At 39.5% G+C, this 14,871-nt stretch overlaps 1 protein-coding gene across 1 annotated transcript in view; it reads left to right on the forward strand.

The window, feature by feature from the left end:
* The window catches only part of WDR64 (WD repeat domain 64), an 87,245-nt gene that overhangs the window by 13,156 nt on the left and 59,218 nt on the right, over positions 1-14,871 (forward strand). The window contains exons 4-6 of the mRNA XM_075148142.1: positions 2,681-2,783; positions 3,296-3,399; positions 6,969-6,998. Coding sequence (XP_075004243.1) covers positions 2,681-2,783; positions 3,296-3,399; positions 6,969-6,998 — 237 coding nt within the window. The remainder of the gene's footprint in view (positions 1-2,680; positions 2,784-3,295; positions 3,400-6,968; positions 6,999-14,871) is intronic.

Raw genomic sequence — 14,871 nt, forward strand, 5'->3', positions numbered from 1 at the left:
TGGATTTACAAAGGGGCAATCATAGAAATCATGCTTAACCAACCTGATAGGATTCTACAATGAGGTGACTAGCTTGGTGGGTAAGGGGAGAGCAGTGGATGTTGTTTACCTCGACTTTAGTAACATTTTTGATGTTGTGTCCCATAACATACTTATAGACATGCTGACGAAGTATGGGTTAAATAAGTGGGCAGTGAGGTGGAAAGAATACTGGCTGAACCCCGAAGTGATACAAAACCCTGTTGGAGGCAAGTGACTAGTGGTGTATGCCAGGGATCAATACTGGAGCCAATACCATTTAACATCTTCATTAATGACCTGGACAATGGGAGAGAGTGCACCCTCAGCAAATTTGCAAATACAAAACTGGGAGGAGTGGCTGATATACCAGAAGGTTGTGCTGCTGCCTTTCAGAGGAACCTCAACGGGCTGGAGAAACGGGCTGACAGGAGCCTCATGAGAATCAACAAGGGAAGTGCAAAGTCCTGCACCTGGGGAGGAATAATCCCATGCACCAGTGTACATTGGTGACAGACCAGTTGAGAAGCAGCTCTGCACAAAAGACCTTTGGTCCTTTGAACGTGAGCCAGCAATGTGCCCTTGCAGCAAAGAAGGCCAACAGCATCTTGGGCTGATTTAGGAAAAGGATTGCCAGCAGGACAAATGTGGTGATCCTTCCTGTCTATTCAGGACTTGAGACCACACCTGGAGTACAGTGTCCAGGTCTGGGCTCCCCAGTACAAGAGAGATATAGAGCTACTGGACAGAGGCCAGTCAAGGGCTACGAAGATGATTAAGGGGCTGGAGCACCTCTCATATGAGGAAAGGCTGGGAGAGCTGAGACTGTTTAGTCTGGAGAAGAGAAGACTCTTAACATAGTGTGTAAATACCTAATGGAGGCGGGGAATGAAGAAGAGAGAGACAGACTTTTCTCCATAGTGCCCACTGACAGGACAAGAGGCAATGGGCACAAATTGAAACACATGAAATTCCATTTGAACACAAGAAAACAGTTTTTTACAATGAGGGTGATCAAACACTGGAACAGGTTGCTCAGAGAGTTTGTGGAGTCTCCATCCTTAGAGATATTCAAAACCCAACTGGACACGGTCCTGGGCAACTTGGTGTAGCTGACCCCCTTGGAAAGGGGGGTTGGACTAAATGGTCCCAAGAGGTCCTTTTCAACCTCATGATTTTGTGATTCTGTGATTCTGTAACACTGTCTTTATAAGTATTATAGGTGGAAACCTGCTACAAGAATATTAATTGATGACAGTGGAAAGATTACATCCTTAATTTGGGGGGAAACACTCCATTATAATGTTCTAGCACACCAATTCTTTCAGAACACTTCTATTTATTTAATATGAAACAATCGGGGGATTCAGATGGAACTTAAAAACAGTGAGAATCAACTGTGAAAATGCTATAACATGAAAAACAGTCCATATGTATGAATTGCTAGTATTACCACTTTTTGATTCATGCTGGATATCGTGGAGATTATATAATTATGACTTTGCAGAAGGAGCATACACCTGGAATTTAGGATACTAAATTCTGTATCCTGTATGGATACAGGATGGAAAGGCAAGGTGATAGTACAAGAAACTAGAAAGAGGAATGTAAGGGGCTATAATGGACAGGGGATGTATTGACTGTTGGTGTATGATAAATAATAATTGTGTGCATGGTAAGTAGGGAGCTGTGAAGTGAAAGATGAAAAGTGATGTTGTGTAAGAATTTTTATTTTCAGAGATGTACATCTGAATCTCTCAAAGAAGAGAAATGGGAGTTCTGTTGTATACCATGAAAAATGTTGAACTAGAAAAAAGTGCAAAGCTTTGTCTTGCATCCAAAGGGGCATTGCTTTTAGAACTCATGGAAGAGAGTATATATAATGTCCATAATATGAGAAAGGAGATTAATAAATATCTGTACAGTTGAGTGGGGCTGAACTTATTTTCTGAGGAAATGGCTAACCTACTCTTGGGTACAGAGCTTGAGGTTTGCAGAGCATTTCAGCTAAAATATCGTCACAACCTGGAACAGAAATGAGCTACTTACCTGAATATCCTGTCTGGGGATCTCCATCATGATCAGTACAAATGGAACATTGCCAGGCTTACAAAGATGGCTGAAAAAGAATTCTAAAAATGGACTTAATATTCAATTTTTTTCAGGCAAATGAGAATCTACATATCTTTATGGAAAAGGTCGTCTTCTCTGTAGGCTAAACACTATGCTACTTTGAATCTCTCAGTTTATAAATATAGAGAAATCTGTTTTGTCTGCCTTTTACTGTTTTTTCTTCTAGTTGAGGAAGTACAAGTAGGTAAAACTGGAAAAACAAAATTGAAGATGACTATTTACAAGTAATCATTACAAGGCAAAGCTGTGCTAACGACTTTATCAATTAGATGGTTTTTATTCTTAGAAGCCCTGTGTATGCTGGCTTCTTTCCAAACATTGAAGAAAGATTGTGCCTGAGAAGCAGATCTCAGCAATCTGAAATCATATTGACAGCTAATGATTAAGGCAAATAACACTAGGAAACTTATTCAAAGAATATTAAATTATAAAAATGTCAGATAAAGATTTGATTTTATACATATAAACATATATTCCAGAAGTAGATTTGTTATAAATTGCTTGGTTTATTCTATTTTGTTTTGTCTAGATTTTTGGCTGTTTCATAGGAGAAAGTGATGCCATGTCTTCCCAGCTGAAAGAAGAAAACATGGTTTTCCTTGTATCTGAAAAACAGCAGATTACTCATGCAGGTGACATACTTCATCTTGTATCCACAACTAGGTTTTTTTTAATGCCATGTGTTGCGCACTTTATTGGAAGTACAGTAATAAGATCTCATGTCTGTCTTTGCTTATTATTCATGCTGCTTCTTCTTATGTGTTCCAGAATATATTCTTTTTACTAAACTCACTGTGTCTGAACACTCCACTACTGCCTTGCCCAGTTCTCCATTTTCCTAAATTATTTTGAAATTATGAATTTTTCTGACTCAGACTATTTATTTATGCAGTTTTTCTTTGCCTTTCTGTATTTTTTAAATAATGTAGAAAGAACTAGCACATCCATAATGCATTAATGATATTTAAAAATGCAACATGATTATTTAAATCAAGTATAGGATAATCTATGATATAATGCATCACTGCCTTGGAGTTAGTACAAATATGCATTTCAGGAAGAAAAAATGTTCTTGATATTATGGTTCTATTTGTTTAGATTTTCTGTGTCTGAAAGATGAAGAGTAATATTTTGTCATTGACAGTTGTAAAGCGACAAGATGTGATTAAGGGTATAGTGAAGGTGCCCCATCTGGATTTCACAGTAACATCCTCTCAGAAAGGAGTGCTAACTATTTTTAACAACCAGGTAATTCTGACTCAAACAAACTTTTTTGTTATTCCATTAGGCAGTATATATGGGAACCAAGTGAACTGTGATCTAGCCTGCAAACTTACCCATAAAAAAGAGTTAGATATCTTTTTTTATTAAAGTTAACTTTTTCTATATTTTTAAGTACAGTAGGAAATACACATTGTTATTTTCAATTATAAACCTACTGAACAGTCCATAGAAGTTGATAGAAAGTAGAGATGGCTAATAAAGTACATTCTTGACAGAAGTTAGTTTAACAGAAAATAATCTGCATTTCTTTTTAGAAAAAGCTTCCCTTAATACAAAATATGCTTTTGGAATTAACTTCTGCATATGCAGTGGAAACCAGAGAATTAACTATTTTCTACAGCTACTGACAATATCTGGAGTGGACAGAAACATTTATCAGTTGTTTACAAAGAAGAGTTTTTCAATACAGCAACATCTAGAAGCTTGAAAGTCTTGAATTTTCCAACAGTCTGCATGACACTGCTTCACAGTTACTCCCCTCATCAGCAAAGTGTAAGGAGATCTGTACCATTTTAAGCAGAACTTCAGGCTCAAGATGCTGTTAAAGTAGAATTTGTAAATGAGTCTCCCAGTGCATACTATTTAGAGGTATGCACTTCTAGATGCTGTGAGGTACATCAAACATCTATGCTCATTGGCACTTTACATTTGTACAATTTTAATACAACCAGTTTATTAAAAATTGTTTCAGACAGTGCAGTAAACCTTTAAAGCAGCACTAATGCTTTCTAGGGGTTTCAGCTAATTAGTGCATAATGGTTATGACAGGAGCATGTAAAGCAAGAAAGAACTCCTGTGGATGATTAAACAACAAAGCGATACTGCAGTTTTGGTAAATACTGAAATAATTTGTTTGAAAACCTAGTTCTCTGCCCTCCTGAGCATTATCCCTCTTATGTACCTACGAAAAATAATTTCACAAAGTATAATGTTAAAAATAGCCCTCCTCCCCACCCCCCGACCTCCCCATGCTGTTTTCAAGTTGAATTGCTGCCTTCTCATAGACTGGACCGATGTCACTCTGACATCAGTGACTGCAGTGTAAATGATTTTATTCCCAGCTGCTTAACGCAGTGAATTAGAGACCTGAAATCTCACTTATAAAACTGTACGTTCTGAAAATGACTAAGGCATTATGACAGCAGTTGTTTACTCATTATATGATCTCTGATCTCAGTTGATCTGAGCAAATGAATTTTGACTTCATCAGAATTGCTCTGATACATCTTGATGCAAGGAAGAGAAAACCAGTTCTTTAGCATTGCAGAAGTTTGAGTCCTGTTGCTGGAATATCACTTCAAATCACAAAGGCGAATATAGAGTTGGCACCTTTTGCATCATTCTTCTTTCAAAGACCAAGAATTTAAAGAGACTTGGCCTTAAAATCTCAGCTAGTGAGTTGTTTTGTCTAGTTTGGCTTTGCAGCATATTGGTAAGGGAATATGAAGATGCTTGCCCTGAAGATGCTGTTTGGTGGGACTTGTGCTCTGGGTGGAGGGGCCAAAATACGAGTTCATGAGCAGCGCATTGACAAATAGACAGGTTTATTTTTGTATAATTGTTGCATTGTTAAAGCGCAGATTATTAAACATATGGTGTTCTTGGATGCACATATATCCCACAGAAGTCAGTGTGTTCCATGTACATGAATTAATAATATTTGGTCTGATATAATTAGTGAATCTAATATAACACAGAATTTAACTGTGCCACTTCTGAGGCATTTGACTAGTAAGAAACATACATGTGGGGGAAGAGACATGGCCATATTCTATTCATTCACCCTGGTGTAAATTGATATCCAGTGCAACCAAGCTTTCCACAAGATCAGCTTAGTATTACTCTCTTTGCTCTTTGGAAAGCAAATAAAACTTGACAATTTCCTTAATGGTTGTATTATATCCTTGCAGTCAGTTGACAAGCTAGATGAGTTTTTATCTGATGCTGGGTAGAAACTGAGAATAGTTAAAAACTTAAGAAAAAAACCTAATTTACAAATAAGAATAGGAACAATAAAGAGGTTGCAAACCATCACACAGCTTATCGATCTATTAAACTTCAGTTAAATAAGAATTAATCAGATTTTTTATCAGCAAATAATTAGTGTCAGTCATTTTAGATGGCATCAAGAATGCTAATTTAGTCTGTACACATCAGGATAGCTTTCAAAATCATCTCCTATTTCACCAGTGACAGGCTTCCGTCATCCACTACGTAAATTGCTAGTGAATCTAATTATTGTCTAAAAGAGGGCTTGGAGACTTTTGTTAACCCTGGTTGCTGTGATGAGAAATCCCATGTTCTCTTACATATCTGCAGCTATCAGAAATTGAAGGCAAAGAAATATTCATTTGTAGACCAGCAGATTCTGTATTTGAGGGCTAAGCATTGCTTTCTGCAACAAATGTAGACCTTACATGCTTCAACACCTGTATGCAGCTCTGCATTATTAGCTATTTTCTGCTTACTCTAGAACATGAGACAGATAGTTACCCTTCTCAGGATCTTAGACATGGATGCTGCCTTGATTGGCACAGACGACCTGTAGGAGCAGGCAGCCTTAAGGAAAATTCTCTGTGCACTCTCTAGTTAATGTTACTGTAGATAAAGCCAAATCTGATAACAGTGCGTGGATATTAAACTCTTGATTAACAATAGTTTTAAACTCTGCTCAAAGACTGTCCATGATGACACTGGGCATCACACTTCTAGGGGAAGAAAGACTTTGATCCTAGCTTCTTGGTTTATGAAATGTGGAATTGCTGGGATGGGAATGAGGCACCACTGATTTATTACTGAAGATGAGCAGTGGCAAGAGGAGATGAAAAAGCAGCTGTGGGTGTTTCAGAAGGGAAAAGGTTGAAACTACTTTTGAAAACTGAATAGTAGTTTCGTTAAAGGAGAAAGGAGGTGACCCTGTCTCTACTGGATGATGGTGACAGGTACACCTACCACTTTGTGACTTTAAACACTTTAGTTTTTGAGTCACATACTACACTGTCCACCAATAGTTAACTTTGCCGAAAGTTAACTTCCATACCAATATGGGTATTCCTATTTGCAGCCTAACGTGCTACCTCTACCTGGTATTTTGCTGGCACTAGTTGACATGTCATCTGGGCCAGCATTAGCTTGGATTTCTGTATGCCACATCCTACCTCTTACAGGAGTTGAAGCTGTTCTAGCTGTGAAGGACCATTAGAAGCACAATTCCATGAGAAGAACAGCTGATTTGTACTTCACTGTAAAAAATGAGTATTTTTTTACTTATTTTGCTCACTCCAACATCTCAATTTAAAAAAAAACAAGCCATGAAACAACTGTGAGAGAAAGGGGGGTTTAAGTTCCTCACTATATATAGGGGAACGGACAGTACGTAGGTTAAAGATCTTTCTCAGAAGATCTGAACCACAAACTCTTTCTGTTTGCTATTATTGTTCTGTTCTGCCTGTGATACAGGAGAGCTGACTGTGTTCAGACTTTTAATTTAATTGCTAACTTGTTATTGTGACAACATATTTTTGTTTTTTCAGATGAGGGTTCTGGCAACCACCACTGTTGAAGTAAGTTAATTTTCCTCCTTCTGTTAAATCATTTGAATTAAAAATCAGCAGGTACTAAAGTGAAATAATTAGAAACTGAAATTAGTAGCATTATTCTAATGCTACTTCCAACCTTGAGACTTCTGCATAATTTGGCATAGGGTGCCATAGGTCAAACAGATTCAATTTATTCCTTTCAGTTATGGAAACAACTGGATAACTTGATTTCTTTTCTCTGATAAAAAGAAACCTCAGATAAATGCTGCTTTTTCCACCAAATTGTCCTTTTCCCATTAACTTTCCAGAATTTTTTCTTCGAAGTTCCAGCACTTCAATTGTCACTATAAAATTTAAATAAGAAAAATTATAAGTTCGTTAGTGAAAAACAGTTCTACATCTACATCTTCTACATCATCAGGTAGATTGGTTGGCTACACATTATATTCTTTCAAAGCTCATTTTTACCCTGGGAGTATCACTGCAGATTTTAGGTAATGAGCTTCCTTCAGATCACCTGCAGTCAAGAGAACTGTCATCAGTCTTAACGAAGTGACATGACCCCTTACCCTAAAACTCTGTAGGTATCTTGTGTCAGGGGGCAATGCATTTTGTTGATTATCTCTCACATATTGTGGATGTTCTAAAATGCAATAGAAATATTGCAGACCACAAGCCCTACTACTCCAACTCAGAAAACAGTTCTGGGCCTGTGTTGCATTTAATTTGTTGCAAGGACTAATCCAACCTGTGGAATCAATGCAGAGAGGTAAACTGTGAGAAACGTTCTTGGGATCTACCGACTTTTGGAAACTTTGACTAGAATCAGCTTAGAGCTGCTCCTACAGCTGTGTTACAGGACTGAATTTTAGTAGTTTGTTCCTGCTTTGATTGTAGGAACAACTTCCCCAGTCCAAATATGCCAAAGCAGGATGAGAACAATGTTTGGTGCTTGTCCCAGAGATGCCAAGGAGAAGAAGCTGGAGCACCAGCCTGATGCTGCAGTGGGCAGTATGCGGCTGCAGGGTCTTTTTCCTCTGTGAGCACTAAGCACTAATCTTAGAATGATTCCTCAGTGAATGTGGAGGTCTTTTTGCTGTGGCAGTAGGACGATACTTGGCAGCCACGGTAAAATTAAGCACTGTTGAAGGACATCTCTGCTATAAAAAATGTGAAAGGAGGATATGTTTAACATAATGGTTTAGAGGTGGAGTTGGCAGTGTTAGCTTTACGGTTGGACTTGATGATCTTAAGGGTCTTTTCCAACCTAAATGATTCTATGATTCTATAAATGTATCTCTCTGTATTATGGTGTAATACCATAATTGTTAGGACTGTGATTTCAGACAGGTATAATACCAAAACTCGTAGCTTTAGTATCCACAGATAACACCGTTGAGTATCTGTGAGCACCCACTTCTGTTCAGCTCTGCACCAGATCTGTGTGGCCTAGCCTGATCTGCTGTCTCTGTTGTCATGTACCACTCTCCCATCCTTTCCCAGCTGAGATGTTTCCACTTTTTCAGCCTTCCCTAGGAAACGGAAGAAGTAGGTTAGAAATAGTTTGGATTCACCCCTCTTGGGATGGAGGATCATTGCTGCTGGGGATCACTGGATCAGTTGGGATCATCACTGCTAAACATGGCAGTCTCTACCACAGGGTGTAAACTCTTTCAGGGGAAAATCTTTGGCTTCCCAGGAACATTTATTGACTGGGGAGCTAATGGTTAGAGAAGAGAAAAGAGAAAACCATGTCCACAACCTTATGAAATCCTTCTGGCTCTGCATCTGAAAGATTTAATGGTACTTGGTGGTGTCGTGTTACTTTGTTGTTGTTATATTCACTTTTTTGGTATCAGAATTGTGAAATTTTCAGGTGGTCTAGTTAAAAATGACCCTCTTCTGCTTCCCGCTCTGCCTTGTCTTAGGGAATAGGCGATCTTATTTAACATTCTTGTCCTTAGCCAATTTACTTTCTTCTCATTCTTCTTCTAACTACTGCACTGAAAATAGAATTAAAATGGCTATTACAGGGCTTGAGGTTGAACTTTTTGATGGTTGTTAAAAGATTTTAATGTTTGCAGAACATAATATTTTAAGCTATTTTGTTCTTAAAATGGAAATTCCTATATCTTTATCCCAAATCACAATGAAATAAAATTCTGGATTGTTTTGAGAGAATAAATTCCACTTTCCAGGCAGCTGAAATGTATGATGCTATTAAATTTATTAACTTGGGAATTCTTTGAGAGGAATATCTCTAGAATTGGGTTAGGGTTTTTTATTTTAAAGTACGCTTATTAAAACTGAGGCTTTGCCTGTTAATAGCTTTTATCTAAACACTTATTAAAAATCAAAGCCAATATCTTACGTGAGTGTAAATCATCACCCACTGTTTACTTATTAAAGATATGGTGAACTATACTAGTTGAAGACCTCAGCACCAAATGATTATAGTGTACCATTATGAATAATACCTCATGATTAATTTCTGAATAGCTAAAGAGAGAAAGCTGCCTTTGCCTTGCAGGGCTTACATTTCTCTTTTTCAGATCTGCAGAAATAAGAGTCCATTCTTTTCTCACTGCAATTATTATGCCATTTTCATGTGTTTTAACATCAGTACTGGCATAAGCTAATTGATGAAGCCATATATTTGTAGGCATCTTTGTGCAAATGAAGTAAGGTACTGAATTCAGAGGTAAGTTATCAGATTCCAGACCTACCATCCATTGGTAAACAATGATGCATATAGAGGGTGGCTAACAAATTGCAGAATAATCCTTAGGTTCCTCTACCCTCTACCATTTAGTGTTCTCATTCCTAAGGTGTTTCGGAACAGAGACTTATTCAACCAGAGCAACAGAGGTCTTGGCCCTGAGGATATTGAGCCAGAAAGGCTGTGAAACACAGTAGTTCTAGGAATAAAATCCAGTGGATTGCAGCCATCAGAACTTTCCCAGCATCATGATGATATAAACAGAACATGAACTATGAGTACAGATCATTTACTATTTTGTTCCAGGGATGTTATGGAGAACAGGTCACTTCAAGAAAATCTGATTTCATTTCTTGATGAGATTATGTGACTGAGTGAAAAGAATAGAGGCTTAAATATAATACACTTAAAACTCTGTACAGTATTCGACTTAGTACCATATGACTTTCTGTTTTAAAATATGACCACTGAAAAAAATACTAGAGTGCATGTTAAATGGATTAAGAATTGTCCAGCTGACAGGTCCCAAAAATAGTAGTCAGCATAGAATCATCATTGAATGATGATGGGAATGCTGGTAGTGAACAAGTCACCTCTCTTGAAGAATGGAAACGAAATTACTTTTAAATATAGCATAGAACAGCATAAACAGACCCAGTGGATGAGCCAGACAAGCTGATACAGAAACTGTATTGGAAATGAGGGAGTGAAGATAGAGCCTTTGAGTGACAGGATGGAACAAGGAAATAATGAAAAGGTTGATCTGGTGCAGCTGTCTGGTTTATCTATCTGTCAAGTACTGCAGTGCTAAGGAGAGAAATTCTTACAGCCTTTGCTCTAAAGCTGGAACTTTTTGCTTATAGTCTCTGGCAGACTGTTCTTTTCTATCAGCGACTTCTCAGTGTATCAAATTAATCTACTAATTTGTGCATTGCTTTCTTCAGGACTTTCATACTATTAGTTTCTGAGTAGTCTCAAGCCACACTAGGAGCCTGTTTTGGTCAAGAACTTTCATTTTGGATTTTAACGATAGAGCACCATGCTCTTCTGTTTACACAGTCTGTTTATTCCACAGGCTGAGGTCCCTGAACAAGAACTGGCCTGGAAGGCAGTGCTAACTAACTTGAACAATCTCTCTGCCTCTGTAAGGCTCTAAACTTCTCAGTGGACATTCTCTGGACCATGCTATTCAGGAAGCCAAACTTGATTATTATAGTGGTCTCTCCAGGCCTTTATATCCATTGATCTTTGGTGTAATTTAAGTAATTTCACTGGAATTATTAAAGACAAATTTAGTGCTGTTTGTCTTAAGATGAGAATCTTTAAGTTATATACATGAAAACACTTCTATTGCTGCCTGTTCCAGGAAACTTCAATTTCTCTATGCTGGATCTTTCCCTGACTGGCAACTTCTAATATGCTGGTGCAATAAACGCATTTTTTTCTACTTTTGCTGTTATACTATCAAATATGATTGTGCCTATAAATAATGCAAGAGAAAAGAAGAGGATAAATCTGGAGTACGTAATTCTTGCTCTCTGCTGGCATATACAAATTCCACGTCATGTGTTGAAACCTGATTTTTTCAGATACTTTTTTAGACTGCCAGTCAGTAATTAGAAATATTTATCTTCTATTGAGAGGAGAATCTTACAAGAGAAATTCTGTTTTGGTTGAAGTCTTTGGCCAACATTTGCCTCCTGTTGGAGTGTTCATTGCTTCTCTACCTGTGTCTTTTTCCTTTCACTCAAAGTTCATTGCAGTTCAGATGCTGTAAGGAAAATTTGAATGTGTATACCATGTGGTTTTATTTATATGTGTATTAGACATAAGCTGATGTATGTAGCCGTTGTATAGATCTTGTAAAAAAAACTTCATATGAACGCGTGTTCTTATTTACTCCTCAAAACACAAGTGGTTTTAATGCTTCTTAGGTTGTAATTTCTGTCAGCTTTTTAGTGAAATAGTATCTTGATGATAATCATGTCTTTAAACCAGTGGATGCTACAATACAATGGCTAGGATGCTTCATTGTAAAAGAAAGATCAAGCTCAATTTTACTTGATTGGTTTTTAAATGTTCACTTAACTGCAAGCAGACCTTTCCCTTCATGAATTAGAGCATAGAGCTGTTCCTATTTGGAGTAAAAACAGTCAGAGCAGAAGGCACATGTTATTCCAACATCTGTTTCCCTTTCACTGCTAATTCTTTAGGGGAGTAATAGTCCTCAACCCTATGAGAGAAGGATTTTCCCTGAGAACATGCCAAGCATTAAGGTACCTTTACATAGCAATGCATGGGTGCGTGTTCCTTGTTTTATTTGTCTGGGGACTAACTGCTGCCAAGTTCTTGTTTGACAGTCTGATTTTCTAGTCACAGATACTGTGACAAGAGAGGGAAGCTTAAGCCCATGCTCATACCTTGTTTGGTGGCTCAGCATCATTAGCTACATGGAGAGAATAGTGAGGGAGAAACTGATATCCAGAATTGCCTAATAAAACTGGAACCAAAGTTAATCTGTAGATTGGTGGCAGCAGAAACTATTAAGGCCCTGTAGATGTAAGTATATGGACTAACTTAGACTCCAATGTAATTAAGAAGCTAACTAAATTTTGTAAAGTTTAGTTGCTTAATTATGGGAAGTTAAACGTTTCTCATTTTTCCTGGATGTGAAAGGTTGAATCTCATTTATGTGTGCATATGAAAATCTAAAACAAACTAATTGACTCCAGTGGCTATATAAGATTTTCAAAGGGGCAAAGTGTCCCTGGCATCTGTTTCTATCATCAATGAGAAATGATCTAGCTTTCTCTCTTCAGTTATCCTGTGGAAAGCGCTCTGACCTCAGCTGAAAGAAAAATTTACAGGCTCATGTTCAGTGCCAGCACCCAGTAAATACACGGTGCATTTTTACCTGCAGGTAGACATGGGATAAGAAGAAAAAGACAAGACTTCACAAAATGTTGAAGAGGTGACCTATAGCTCCTTCAGAAGAAAGCTTCAGGAGAGTAGACTTTGATACTAGGCCTTGAGGCAGAGAGGTTAAAGGAAAACATTTGCTCTTTGAGACATTTAAAGAAACTTGTCTGGAAACTGTAGAAACATAGAATCATAGAATAGTTTGGGTTAGAAGAGACCTTTAAAGGTCATCTAGTCCAACCTCCCTGCCATGGCCAAGGAAATCTTCAACTAAATCAGGTTGCTCAGAGCCCCGTCCAACCTGACCTTGAATGTTTCCAGGGATGGGGCATCTACCACCTCTCTGGGCAACCTGTTCCAGAGTTTCAACACCCTCATCATAAGAAATTTCTTCCTTATATCTAGTCTAAATCTACCCTCTTTTAGTTTAAAACCATTCCCCCTTGTCTTATCGCAACAGGCCCTGCTAAAAAGTTTGTCCCCATCTTTCTTATAAGCCCTCTTTAAGTACTAAAAGGCTGCAATAAGGTCTCCCTGGAGCCTTCTCTTCTCCAGGCTGAACAACCCCAGCTCTCTCAGCCTTTCTTCGTAGGAGAGGCGTTCCACCCCCTGATCATTTTCGTGGCCCTCCTCTAACCCGCTCCAAGAGGTCCATGTCTTTCTTGTGCTGAGGGTCCCAGAGCTGGACACAGTACTCCAGGTGGGGTCTCACCAGAGCGGAGTAGAGGGGCAGAATCACCTCCCTTGACCTGCTGGCCACGCTTCTTTTGATGCAGTCCAGGATATGGCTGGCCGCCTGAGCTGCGAGCACACATTGCTGGCTCATGTCCAGCTTTTCATCCACCAGTACCCCCAAGTCCTTCTCGGCAGGGCTGCTCTCAATCCCTTTATCCCCCAGCCTGTACTGATACCGGGGGTTGCCCCAACCCAGATGCAGGACCCAGCACTTGGCCTTGTTGAGCCTCATGAGGTTCACATGGGCCCACTTCTCGAGCTTGTCCAGGTCCTTCCGGATGGTATCCTGTCCCTCAGGCATGTCAACCGCACCACTCAGCTTGGTGTCATCTGCAAACTTGCTGAGGGTGCACTCGATCCCACTGTCTATGTCATTGAGGAAGATATTAAACAGGGTCCCAATATGAACCCTGAGGGACACCACTCATCACCAACCTCCATCTGGACATTGAGCTGTTGACCCCTACCCTCTGGATGCGTCCATCCAACCAATTCCTCACCCACCGGACAGTCCACCCATCAAATCCATACCTCTCCAGTTTAGAGAGAAGGATGTTGTGGGGGACCATGTCAAAGGCCTTACACAGCTCCAGATAGATGACATCTGTAGCCCTCGCCATGTCCACTGATATACTCCCTCCATCATAGAAGGCCACTAGGTTTGTCAGGCAGGACTTGCCCTTGGTGAAGCCATGCTGGCTGTCTCAAATCACCTCCCTGTCCTCCCTGTGCCTTAGCATAGCTTCCAGGAGGATCTGCTCCATGATGTTCCCAGGCACAGAGGTGAGACTGACTGGCCTGTAGTTCCCTGGGTCTTCCTTTTTTCCCTTTTTAAAAATGGGGGTTATATTTCCCCTTTCCCAGTCAGCAGGAACTTCACCAGACTGCCACGACTTCTCTAATATGATGGATAGTGGCTTAGCAACTTCATCTGCCAGTTCCTTCAGGACCGCGAATGGATCTCATCGGGTCCCAAGGACTTGTACATCTTCAGGTTCCTTCAATGATCTTGAACCTGATCTTCTCCTATAGTGGGCGGCTCTTCATTCTCCCAGTCCCCGCCTTTGCCTTCTGCAGCTTGGGTGGTGAGGCTCGAGCACTTGCCAGTGAAGACCGAGGTAAAAAAGTCATTGAGTAACTCTGCCTTCTCTGTATCCTGGGTAACCATGTCTCCCATTTCGTTCCGGAGAAGGCCCACATTTTCCCTAGTCTTCCTTTTATCCCCAACGTACCTATAGAAGCTTTTCTTGTTGGCCTTGATGTCCCTGGCCAGATTTAATTCTATCAGGGCTTTAGCTTTTCTAACCTGATCCCTGGCTGCTTGGACAATTTCTCTGTATTCCTCCCAGACTACCTGACCTTGCTTCCACCCTCTGTAGGCTTCCTTTTTGTGTCTGAGTGTGTCCAGGAGCTCCTTGTTCATCCATGCAGGCCTCCTGGGGTTTTTGCCCGATTTCCAGTTGGTTGGGATGCATTGCTCCTGAGCTTGGAGAAGGTGATCCTTGAATAGTAACCAGCTTTCTT

Source organism: Calonectris borealis, chromosome 3, assembly GCF_964195595.1.
Source record: "Calonectris borealis chromosome 3, bCalBor7.hap1.2, whole genome shotgun sequence".
NCBI classification, from domain to species: domain Eukaryota; kingdom Metazoa; phylum Chordata; class Aves; order Procellariiformes; family Procellariidae; genus Calonectris; species Calonectris borealis.